General features: G+C 40.5%; 1 protein-coding gene across 10 annotated transcripts; it reads left to right on the top strand.

Moving 5' to 3' along the window:
- Positions 1-4510, top strand: LOC121800052 (protein FAR1-RELATED SEQUENCE 2-like). Of its 10 annotated transcripts, none has more exons than XM_042199607.1 (10): positions 1-103; positions 243-2383; positions 2481-2540; positions 2623-2691; positions 2790-2855; positions 2929-3000; positions 3134-3190; positions 3277-3348; positions 3429-3502; positions 4152-4510. In XM_042199607.1, exons 2-9 carry the CDS (start codon positions 395-397, stop codon positions 3459-3461), a joined length of 2418 nt encoding a protein of 805 aa, XP_042055541.1. In that variant the 5' UTR covers positions 1-103; positions 243-394; the 3' UTR covers positions 3462-3502; positions 4152-4510. The 10 variants fall into 10 exon arrangements, 8 of the variants coding, with proteins under 8 accessions (XP_042055541.1, XP_042055538.1, XP_042055539.1 ...); XM_042199604.1 differs by having other exon boundaries at positions 18-107; XM_042199605.1 differs by having other exon boundaries at positions 30-103; positions 176-2383.
- The last annotated feature ends 8336 nt before the right edge of the window (positions 4511-12846 follow it).

Below are 12846 nucleotides of genomic sequence, written 5' to 3'. Positions count from 1 at the left end.
GGTCAAAGCATAATAAACCGTAAAACCTTCATCTCGATGGCTATGAGAGAAGAACTGTGTGGAGTCTCCTCAACTGCAAGCGACAAGACAACAACTGAGAACTGTAGGTAAAATATTGTGCTTTTCCTTTTGTTTTTTCCCTTATTGGTGACGGAAATTATCTACGTGAATGCAGTTAATTTTGGTTCTATATAGCTTAATTGGCTCCGAGAAATGAGAATGTTCCTTTTTTTTTTGCTTAGTCTATACAATATAAAATGAAGCCTGCTTTGATTCAGAAGCGGGATGAATTTCATGAATTTTGGGGGAATATGGAAGAAGTCGGTGAATTTTGATTAATCCAGTTTTATCAGGTCCATTTTGGAGGGAAATTTTTCTGATTAGATGTCTGCCTATGGATATTGACTTAGAATTGCCATCATTGGAGATAAGAAATAATGATGGTGGTGATGATGAAATTGTGGTTCAGGATGAAATTATGGGAGATGGAGTGAAGTTGAATGTGAGTGATAGTAGAGGCAGGGTAGAGAGTTACATGCCTCAAAATGGTATGGAATTCGAGACGAAGGAAGGGGCCTATTTCTTCTACAGGGAGTATGCTCGGTCGGTTGGATTTGGCATCACGATAAAAGCTAGTCGAAGGTCCAAAAAATCTGGCAAGTTCATTGATATAAAGATCGCGTGTTCTAGGTTCGGGAGCAGGCCTCAGTCCAGCTCGAGTATTAGTCAAAGGCCATGTGCCAAGACGGACTGCAAAGCTAGCATGCATGTTAAGAAAAGGTCAGAGGGGAAGTGGTTTGTGTACAATTTTGTGGAGGGGCATAATCACGAAATTTCGCCTAGTGATTTCTATAACACTATCAGGGGGAGGAAGAATAAGGAGGCTGATGCTGCCTGCCAAAGGAAAGGGTTGCAGCTTGTTTTAGACGAGAGGGATGTAGAGTTGTTGATGGATTATTTTATGCGTATGCAAGCTGAGGCTCCGGGGTTTTACTATGTGTTAGATCTTGATGCTGAAGCACGTATGAGAAATGTGTTTTGGGTTGATCAGAAAGGTAGGAATGACTATGCATCTTTCGGTGATGTGGTCTTCTTTGATGCACATTACATCAGAAACAAGTATAGAATTCCTTTTGTACCTATTGTTGGGGTGAACAATCATTTTCAGTTCATTTTGCTTGGGTGTGCCTTGATTGGAGATGAAACGAAGTCTAGCTTTACTTGGTTGATGCGCACTTGGCTTAGATCAGTTGCTGCGCATGGTCCAAAAGTTGTTATCACTGATAATGACAGGTCACTTGCTGAAGCCGCAAATGATGTTTTTCCTAATGCTTTCCATTGCTTCTGTCCTTGGCATGTCTTCACCAAAGTTGGTCAAAATCTAAGTGGCGAATTTGATGAATCCACACTTATTTTGATGGAATTTAAGAAATGCACGTATAGATCTGGGACAAGCGAAGAATATAATAAGAGGTGGCACAAAATGGTCAAGCAATTTGATCTTGCAGATGATAAGTGGGTGCAATCATTGTATGATGACCGTAGAAAATGGGTTCCTACTTATATGAGGGAGGTTTTTCTTGGTGGATTTTGTACAGTTGAGAGATCACAAAGTGTAGGTTCTTTGTTTGACAAGTACCTGCAAAAGGAAACTATGTTTCACGAGTTTATCGATCAATACAAATTATTTTTGCACGAGTGGTGTGAGCAAGAAGTTAAGGCAGAGGCTGAAACTCGCAGCAGTGGACCAATATTGATTTGTCATTCACCTTTTGAGAAGCAAATGTCTAAAATCTACACAAATGCAATATTTAGAAAGTTTCAAGCTGAAGTTTCAGGAATCCTTTCGTGCACTCCTGAAAAAGAAGGCGAAGATGGGGAGACAATTGTATATAAAGTTCATGATCTTGAAAGGAAACAAACCTTCACCGTCTCCTGGAATAGAGGAATATATGGCATCCATTGTTCATGCCGCTTGTTTGAATATAGTGGATATCTCTGCAGACACGCCTTATCAATTCTCCAACTATCAGGCATTTCCACTATTCCGTCAAACTCTATACTGAAGCGATGGACACGAGGTGCAAAGATTATGGATATTCCTCATCAAGCATCAGCTAATACAAACTTGAGGGTCCATCGCCTTAATGATATTTGCAAACTTTCTACTAGATTAAGTGAGGAGGGTTCGATATCAGAGGATGCTTACAAAGTTGCTCATCATGCTCTAGAAGAAGCAATGGAGCACTGTGCGCGCTTGAAGTATTCTGTAAAGAGCATCATGGAGACCACCAAGACTGCTGCTCATGGTCTTTTAGACATTGGACAGAATAATGATAAAAGTGCAACAGCATCAAAGATAAAAGTTCCAAAAAAACGGAAGGTGAAATTTTGTCTTAGTTTTCTGCAGACACTGGCATACTTGAAGCAAATTTTTGGCTTGTGAATTTGTGTCCTAACGTTGATCATCTCGTTGATAGGTACGAGCAGCTGAGCCTGAAACATGGCCAATTGGGATGGAGGAAAGCGGCCATGATGTGGTTTGTTCCCTTTTGCGATCCTAGTTTATGTGTGTCCATTGAAAACTGTGTATGTTTATGCTACTCTATACCATTTTCATAGGAGCAGATGAACCAAAGATCACATAGGCTTCATGATTCTTACATGTCTCAGCAGGACTTTCATGGGATGGTATGTCAGATATATATCTCATTCTTCAAAATCAATCTCCTATTTTCCCCTTTCTTTTCCTAACTTCAAGGAGCCGTAGTGAACCTTAAAATCTGCAGGAACCTGGGTTAAGAATCCCCATTGTCAATAGTTACTCTATTGCAGAACATGGCGGTCAAGGACCGGTATAGATCTGTTTTTTGCTTATGCATATACTAGATTCTTGTACTTGTATCTAAACGATCGCTATATTTACAGGGACATTTGAGTTCACCATCGTCTCTACAAGATTGCTACTACAATGACCAATCACTTGTTCAGGGTGTTCTGGTATGATGATTGTATCATTATGACCTTAAGTATCTGTAAATATAAGTTGTTTGGTTAATTATTGCATTCAGATGTATTTCTATGTGAAGCACATCTTCTTTTCATTTGACCTTGACTTTCTTTTCCAATCTAGGGGAATTTTTCAGCACGTTCCAGCCTTCATTCTGCCCAACAGAGTCTGCATGCTATGGTATATGATTGAGCGGACATAAGTTGTTTGAGAAACATAATGAGTTCTTATGCGTCAGCTTCAACTCTTGAAAACTATATTTGTAGTTGCAGGGCCACTTTAGCTTCAGGCCCCCACCCCTGGAAGGCTGTTCTCAACTACGGGATAGCTTGCACAATGTAATATTTGTATGAGAAAACTTCCGCATGCTTTTCTATACGCTTTTCTGTTATGTTTTTGTTCTCTCTGGCCACTGCAGGAACACACGATGCTAAAGCATTTGCACGATTAACATGCTTAGAGGTTTGGTGATCTGCTGATTCTGTTAGAAGGGTAATTCTGCTTTTGATGAATGCACTCTTCCAAACTTGTCTATTTATTATCTAGACCAAATTTTCGTATCAATGTGTCATGCTTTGCAACAATTTTCTGTGGTTTATTGGTTGCCTTGGCTTAGGCAAATTTAGATGATTGTGAGTGAATTGATGCTATAAATCTGTCGCTTTACAATTTGCTTGTAAATTTCTATTTTCTGAACTAATTCATTGAGGTAAATTAATATGCAGAGAAGATAAATTACACTACTACTTACTCTTATAAATAAAAACACATGAGCCACAGTACACATGTACAGCCTAATAAACTCTTAAGGTGTCACAAAAACAATAAACTCTAAGGTGTGATACAGAACGATTAACATCGTGTTTGTTGGCCGTTGCTGAGTAATAAGAAAATATTTTATTACTTTCTCACCTAAAAAAAGTGGCAACTCGTTTGGCATAACTAGAGATGCTAGAAAAGAATTCTCTGTTTTAGCAGTACTCTCTAGTTTAGGATACTCATTGGCAAAACTTGGTGCTGAGCTTTAGCTACAATCATTGAAATTTTGTCAAATACTAATATAATTAGTTCTGATCTCCATTTGCTTCTCTGCTTCCAGTGCTTGTTTAAGTTTTGGGAACTGACGAGCTTCGTTATGCAGAGATGGAAAGGCTGATTCCTCAAGTATATTTTGTGAATGCCGGTCTTTCCCCCTCGTAAGCAAGCTCCTGTCCTTGTCCAACTAGAAGCGAGATATATGCCTCACTTTCTTGTTGGATACTGTTTGCTGTGCTGATGCACGATTGAGCTTTTGAGAAGTCACATATATTATCAGCATCAATTGAGAGTGTGCCAAATAGGGTAAGTTGCTTAATTCCAATATCAGTTGTGCCTGTGCTACACCAAGATGGTTTATAATATTCATTCCTTGTAGGAAGTACTATATTAAGTTGGTTGTTTAGTTTATTTTCTTGCAAGTTACATTTATAATGATCCAATTCAGTTGCTTGTTTCTGAAAATTTCAAGGTTGTGTATGGAGAGAGGATATAGAATAATGTCTCTTTTATAAATACCAATTATTTCAGAGCATTTACAATGCAAGAAATGAATCAGACCTATACTATTCACATTTCACATCACAAGCTTTTCAGGCCAGACTTCAAACATCCACAATTCATTTGCTACAAATTAGGTTCGACTTGTGTTATTCGTCGTTCCACCACTTACTTTTTAATTCATCATTTATTTATTAATTTCCAATTTAAACTTTTTTAAAATTGCAATATTTATGAAACCAAAACAAACAAATTAAAAAAAAAGAAAATTAATTTATTGAAAATGAAACATATAACTAAAATTGTGAAGAAATTGAAGATATTATGATAGATTAAATAAAAATGATTGTTGCCATGTGGTGCAATGTGAGAGGACGACGGAATGCAGCCTGGGCCGGACTGTCCGCTGTTAGGTGGCCCAAGCTGCGGCCCACCTTGCTCCCTCGGACATTCCTCGGTTGTGCCTCATGTCCTCAGGTTCATTCCATTTTTTCGGTACCATTGTAAATGGGCTCAGGTTCCGTTCGTTCTTTTGGTACCGTTGTGAATGCTCTTAATTAGGTAATTTTTAAGATTATTTAATTGGAAGGTGCAACCTCCGTGCTAATATGAGGTTATACTATAATGACTATTGACTAACATGGAAGACTAATCTTTTTTGTTAAACATATTCGTTGACTACACATGCATTGTAAGTAGATTTCATTCTAGTTTCCATGAATTTCTTCAAATTGAAATTTGAAACCATTAAGCCAACCTATTAGTCAATATGACTAATAAATCATGTTGAAAAGCTGTGAGTTTCCAAGAATTTATCTACCTCTACCTCTATGCATCGTGAGTGTGATCATTAAGATTATCAATGTATACATATATTTAGATATTTATTCTTTTAGCTATATTTCTTTTCATGCTGATACCTCACAAATATTAGTTACATTAGATAATCAAATTTACATGTGATATATAAACAATTTTTGATTCGTTCCTTTTTCCCTTCTTGAACGTTCAAAAAGATCAATAAAAGAATAAAGCAAGTTATATTAAACTTTCATGTAATTTAAATTTGATGATTTTGATAATAATTTATGTCGGTATCCGAATTGAAAATTAATACTCCATGATGGATCCGCGAATTTTTGATGTTAGTAAATGCTGGTAGAGAATAAAGACTACGACACCAAGAATTTACGTGGTTCGATTTACTGAAGTAAATCTACGTCCACGGGAAGAAGGGAGGGCAAGATTGTATTGCTTGATCTGGGATTACAGCTTACAACACAAACTTGCTATATGGTATTTTATCTCTAGAGAGCTTAACCCTTTTCTATCTGATCTAAGTTCTATTTATACATTGAACTAAGGTCGTGGTTTGCAGCCCCACTAACAAGATCGTGGGTGAGCAATAACTGCTCAATAACTGCTTCGTACCACTAAATAGATCGTGGGTATAGCGGAGGTCGTGGAGGCCTTTCATGAGTCCACTAACTCCTAGTTCGGTCGAATGCTGAGACCGAACTGCTGGACTTTACCGATCAGCTCTTGCCGATCTGAGAGGAGAGCTTGACTGGTCGGCTTTTACCGAGCTGTAGGCTGTGTCCGAACTCTTTGGTCGTGCCGAACTCTTTGGTGCCGAACAGATACTCTTTCTTGGGCTCTGGGCTGATGGGCCGTCACTGTTATTGGGCTTGCCATTAGGGTTTAGTTCGTACCCCATCACTACCCCCCCCGAAAAGCGAAGTGAATCACTTCGGCGAGGTGAGTCACTTCGGCATTCTGGATAATGGTAAGGGGGAGGCTGACGTCAGGGGACGTGCCTTGCGCGTGCCTGCATTAAATGCGACAGTAAAATCCGGCCGTTGAATCCTGAAAAGGTGGGATTCGAAACGGCGCAACGATCTCGAAATCTTTCCCGAATCTGATAAATATGCTCTTTCTTCCTCATTTGAACACCTTTGCTGTTGCGTCTTCTATACTCTCTCTTTCTCGAGAAATTTTCTTCCGCTTTCAAGAGCTTCTTCAGACTTTCTTCACCTCCAAAAAGTAAGAAAAATGTCTTCTTCTTCTTCGGAGTCGGGTAGCGGTAGGAAAGGGGATAAGGGGTCTTCTGGCCGGAAAGAGTCCGGGGAGAAGACCGTAGAGTATTTCCATAGTATTTTGAGTAAGGATACTGTGATATCCCTACCCGAAAAATACTTTTTTCCTGGGGGGAAGGCGGTGGTACCTGACGGTGATCATAGGGCTGACTCCCCGCCGGAGGGGTACGCCACCGTGTACGAGGCCTGCTTAGAATGCGGGCTTCGTTTCCCCCTCCCTTCTGCCTTTATAGATTTACTAGATTTTTTTCAGCTTCCTTTAGGCCAAGTGACTCCGAACTCTTGGAGGCACTTGTCGGCCTTCGCTGCCGAACTCCGTAGGTTAGGAAGGGATTTGTCTTTGAAGGCGATCCTTAAATTCTTTCAATTTAAGAGGAAGGGGTCTTGGTTTTACTTGATCCCTTTACAGCCCTTTAGGGCCTTTTGTAAAACGAAGTGGCCGAAGTGGCAAAATCGCTTCTTCTACTATGATAGGACCGCGGCTCCTAGTTTTCCCTGGAGAGGGCCGGAGTCCGTTATCCGTCATCCTCGGCCTGAACCGTTGGACGAGCTCGATGGCGAGCTCAACAAGATTCCCATAGTTAGGAAACAATACACGGAGTCTGAGCTCGTCAAGGGCGACGTCGTGTTCGACATCTCGTCTTCGGACGAAGAGGCCGAGGGTGAGGATTTCTCTTTATCTTTATGCTCTACTGCTTTAACGAAGAAAATCTGACTTTGCTTTCTTGCTTTTTGGCAGTGTACATGCTGAATAAGGCTAGCCGCAAATCTTCGGAGTCCAAGGAGCCGGAGAGGCCGAAAACCACCAGCTCGGCGTCTGATGCCGAGAGGACTCCGAAAAGGCAAAAAACCTCTTCGGATCCGAAGAAGCCGGAATCGACTTCGGCAAAGGGGAAGGGGAAGGCCCAGAAGCCCCCGAGAGCGCCAGAGAAAGATGTGGTCTTGGCGCCTCCTTCGGAACATATCTGTGAGCCGTTTTTATAGCCCACGGACTTCGCCGAGGTGAATTCTCTTCTTGATTTTCTGGCCTTGCTTTTTTCCTGTATTTTTTGTGGCCCCTTTGTTGACTTTTTTCTTTATCCATTTTCAGAGGAACGATATGCTCTCCAAGCTCGTCGCCGTCGAACTCTCCAAAGCGTCCAATGACTATGCTGAGATGCAGAGGAAGTTGGCGGCTGCTTGTCATCGGGCCGAACAGGCTGAGGCTAACTTTGAGAAAGCCAGAGCTGCTAGGATTTCGGCCCAGGATGAAGCTCAGTTTGCCAAAAACCAGCTCGTCATCCAGCGAGAGCAGACGAAACGGAGGGATGCTGCCGCCGTGGCTGCCCAGGGGGAGGCTCTCCGTGTTTACACGGAGAAACTCTTTTTGAGCAGCCAGTTCTCGGCCTTTGTCGGTAGTCTGGTAAGGCTAATTACCGATAAGGGCGAGCAGGGGGCCGACGTCGTGCTGCCTCTGTACGGTCGAGAGATAGCAGCTCGGCTTCAGAATCTGCCGCTCCTTGAGGAGCTCGCTTCATCCTCGGTCCTGCTTCAGCCTTTTATGCGTTGGCTCCTCTCGATTGGAGCCTCTGCGTTCTGACTTTAGGGACGACTTGGTCTTCCCGGCAGGGAGCGCGTCAATAGTCTGGATTACTCCATCATATTGCGGCTCGTCATCGTCTTCGGGATCCGGCTGCCTTTTCGGATCCTGAGGAGCGCAGTTCGCACCACTCTGCTTTTTATTCTTCTTTGGCTGCTAGCTTCGGTATTTTTTCAATGTCCCTGCCTTCACAAGAACATCGATACCTGCAGCCAAGTTTCTGCACTCCTCAGTATCGTGACCGTGGTCTTGATGGTAGGAGCAGTAGCTATCCTGTGGTCGGCGCGCGGCTGATTTCGTCATCCGCTTTGGCTTTTCGAATAGGTCAGAGTGCAGTTCGAAAATTTCCGCTCTCGGCTTGTTCAGCGGTACGAACTGAGCGGGCGGCTTCTCGGGATTGAGACGAGGTCCCAATCTGTCTTGCACCGGAGCCCTTTGAATTCTTTCAAATGGAGTCCGGCGAGGATGCCCCTGATCGCTATGATCGGGCTTCCTTCTGTCTCCTCGGGTCGATGAGCTGTCTAACGACCGTTTGCGACGGTCTGCCTCATCGGCCCGGGAGTACTGGTCCGCAATGTCCCACATTTCCTGAGCTGTCTGCGGACCGCACTCAACGAGCTTCCTGTAGAGAGCTCCGGGCAGGATTCCATTTTGGAATGCCGAGATGACAAGCAGATCGTTGAGATCGTCTACTTGCAGGCATTCCTTGTGGAATCTTGTCATAAAGTCGCTGATTTTTTCGTCGCGACCTTGACGAATGGAAAGCAGCTGAGCCGAAGTGATTCGGGCTTCCGCTTTCTGAAAGAACCTCCTGTGGAAGGCATCCATTAGATCTCGGTAAGATCTGATGCTGCCCTGGGGGAGGCTATCGAACCACCTTCTCGCGTTCCCGATGAGCAGCTCGGGAAACAGCTGGCACATGTGGACCTCGTTGAGACCCTGGTTCGCCATGTTATATTGATAGCGCCCCAAGAAATCGTGAGGGTCCACGAGCCCGTCGTAAGTCATCGACGGAGTTCGGTAGTTCTGTGGTAGGGGAGTTCGGGTGATGTCGTCCGAGAACGGAGTCTTCAGTGCTCCGTACACGGCGAATCCGATATCTCGTCGGTATGGAGGAGACTGAGTTCTCCTGTGATTCCGGTACCGAGGAGGAACTGGAACATGTTGGGGACGGGGATTCTTTCTCCTGGGAGATGCGACACTACTGCGGTAGTGACTTTCTTGTGCGGAGGGAGAAAGAGAATCCGCCGTTTTCGTCTCCGGCTGCTTTTGGCTTTTTCGCAGGAAGGTTAAGAATTCCTCCTGCTTCGCCTCCAAAAACTGCTTGACAGCCTCATTCAAATCGGGCTGCTGGGAAGACTCAGTGGGACGATTTTTGGAGCGGCTTGTTCCTTCGCCATGAGAACTGGTGGTGGATTTATCCCTAGGCTGTTTTCCAGACCTATGGGATGGATTGGCTTCCTCCTGGTTCTCACGGGCAGGAATGCGGGTACTCTGCGATCTGGTATGCATTTTTTGGGTGGAAAAAATGGATCAAAAATTCGCTTTATCACAAATTTTGTTCTCGGTTTCCCACAGACGGCGCCAGTGATGGATCCGCGAATTTTTGATGTTAGTAAATGCTGGTAGAGAATAAAGACTACGACACCAAGAATTTACGTGGTTCGATTTACTGAAGTAAATCTACGTCCACGGGAAGAAGGGAGGGCAAGATTGTATTGCTTGATCTGGGATTACAGCTTACAACACAGACTTGCTATATGGTATTTTATCTCTAGAGAGCTTAACCCTTTTCTATCTGATCTAAGTTCTATTTATACATTGAACTAAGGTCGTGGTTTGCAGCCCCACTAACAAGATCGTGGGTGAGCAATAACTGCTCAATAACTGCTTCGTACCACTAAATAGATCGTGGGTATAGCGGAGGTCGTGGAGGCCTTTCATGAGTCCACTAACTCCTAGTTCGGTCGAATGCTGAGACCGAACTGCTGGACTTTACCGATCAGCTCTTGCCGATCTGAGAGGAGAGCTTGACTGGTCGGCTTTTACCGAGCTGTAGGCTGTGTCCGAACTCTTTGGTCGTGCCGAACTCTTTGGTGCCGAACAGATACTCTTTCTTGGGCTCTGGGCTGATGGGCCGTCACTGTTATTGGGCTTGCCATTAGGGTTTAGTTCGTACCCCATCACTCCACGTATTAACACGATAATAGAAAAAGGTTTAGGTGAATTATTTACGGCAAACCGATGGATTGTGAACACTTTGCACAAATTATATCATATTGTGGCTAATCACAGAGATTAGATCCAATCCTTAAAAAATAAGTTTAGCACTTGAAAAAGAACTAGGAAGTTAGGAAAAGATCTTTCTTTTTAAGCAATTAGCAAGAACTAGTGGAGGTACTTTTTTGGTACGATAAAGATAATCTTTCAATAAATTATAGAGATTTAAAAACTGATTAATGAAGTATTAACTGTTTGCTTTAAGAAGTTAATCATTTACAAAGGTAGCACTACTTAAAAAGTAAATTAAAGCCGGTTGCATGCTAATTCCATACTTAAATTAGGTATATGGTGATTAATTATCTTTCATGTTGTAATAGTATTAAGTAGTGTATTTATAGCACAAATCTCTAATGTTGTCAATTATTTCATCTATTTATAAAATTCGGTTATTCTATTTTGATAACGTTTTTTAATAAGATGAACGCTATTCTTATTTAACAATATTTTAATCATTTTTTATATATCTTCTATTTTATTGATATAGTATATGTTATCTTAATTATACCAAGACTATGATTAGTAGTGGATGAAAATAATTTTACTTTCTTTTGCTATTACACCTTAATTCAAAGTTATGCGAAAGGTTATGCTTATTCAAGATTTTTTAATCAGTTAATAGGTGAGCACTTTATGAGTGGCGTTTGAGTACTAAATGTTAATTTTATAATATGGCCAAGTAGCTAATAGTAAGAGAATGGACACTTATATTTTGATGCGACAATCAAGATATAGCAATCCCACTTATCCAGCCACATGTTTACTTTAATTATTTGAGCAAAAACAATAAATCATAAACCAAAAAGAGAGGGAGGAAAGAACAAAAATCTAACCATATGATATAATTAGACATCATTTAGTGGACTATAGAGAGGTGATAATTTCCTTATGTGCAAGCTAAGTAAGGTTGGCTTGTGTTAGAAAAAGGAAAGAATAAATTACATACTAATTAGTAGATCAAATAAAGATAGGCCTCATGCTCGAGCCTAATTAATGTGGCGTGGAATGTGACATAATATAAGAATCTTGTTCAGATATTGATAAATACGTAGTAGGACTCACATAACATGTAAAAGAGCGTGTTAGAGATATTCACACGTGAGTTGTCTCACGTAAAAATGTAAAGTAAAAAAGATAAACTTAATTAAATACTTATATATCGGGTCACTCCTCTAATAGTACCTGGTTTTAGGATTAAATCTCACTAGGATTTATATGGTTTCCCCTTCTATGAATAAAATTGTAACTTAACCCTTGTAAAATTCAAAACTCCTAGTATTTATTAAATAATTTAGATCACGAGGACAACTTAGTTAGTAGTAATACAATTCTTTTTCGATTGATAAACTAGGGTTCAAGTTACGTAGAGGGATTGTGTATGTTTATGAATCTAAAAAATGTAGTACTATTAAATAAATAATTTTGTTTATTATTAATATCTTCACGAATTATGACAAAGTAAGCCCATCTAAGATTAGGTGAAAAGAAGGGACAAGATATGTTTTTAAATTTACTTTGATTGGGATATAGATAAGTTGTGGGGTTTCCCTTTTCACAATTTCCAAAATTAATTCAATTTTTTGACTTCCAAAGTCTAGGGTTGAATTCACTAGTTAACAAATTAAGTATATAAATACTTGGTATTTTATTTGCTATAACGTCCTTCGTCAACGCTGTATATATGGAACTAAGAATTCAATGAAGTAGCAACTTATTTTGGTCCGAAATTCAATGTTTTGATCTTCAATATTCTGAAAAGAGAATTTTTGATCAAGATTATTGAGCTTTTATTTCAAACAAATAAATTATAGATCAACCTTCCCCAGATAATGCACTCCATTATATTCTTAAGTCTTTGTCAATTGTCAGCATCTTGGGTTGAAAACACTATTTTATAACTTAATCAGATTATCTTTATTTGATGTGCGTAACAGAAGGTTTAATATTTAAAATAAAATTTATGTCTTCATTAAAGTCTAAAAAAACTAAGAGTACATATATGAAAGACTGCAAAAGTCTTTATTAATATTTTTTTTTTTGCGTTTGAATATGGATTTAGCATGCACCAATTAATAGTAGTTGCGATTATTGCATATATGCATAAGTTTACTGATGAGTGGAACGAAAATAAAAATAGCAGATTCTTGTGACATAAAACAAATAATAAAAATGGACCAGTTCAAATACAAACGAAAAGGTACATACAAATACACCCACATATGTATATCTATGTATAAGTATATTTCTATCTTGAGCAAGAGAGTCAAGTTGGTAAAATATCAACCATAAAACAAATCTTGATCCAATCATCTACAACTACTTATATATATATATGCACATATATT

The sequence above is a fragment of the Salvia splendens genome, chromosome 4 (genome assembly GCF_004379255.2).
Source record: "Salvia splendens isolate huo1 chromosome 4, SspV2, whole genome shotgun sequence".
Taxonomy (NCBI): domain Eukaryota; kingdom Viridiplantae; phylum Streptophyta; class Magnoliopsida; order Lamiales; family Lamiaceae; genus Salvia; species Salvia splendens.
This window is presented reverse-complemented; position numbering and strand designations above follow the sequence as displayed.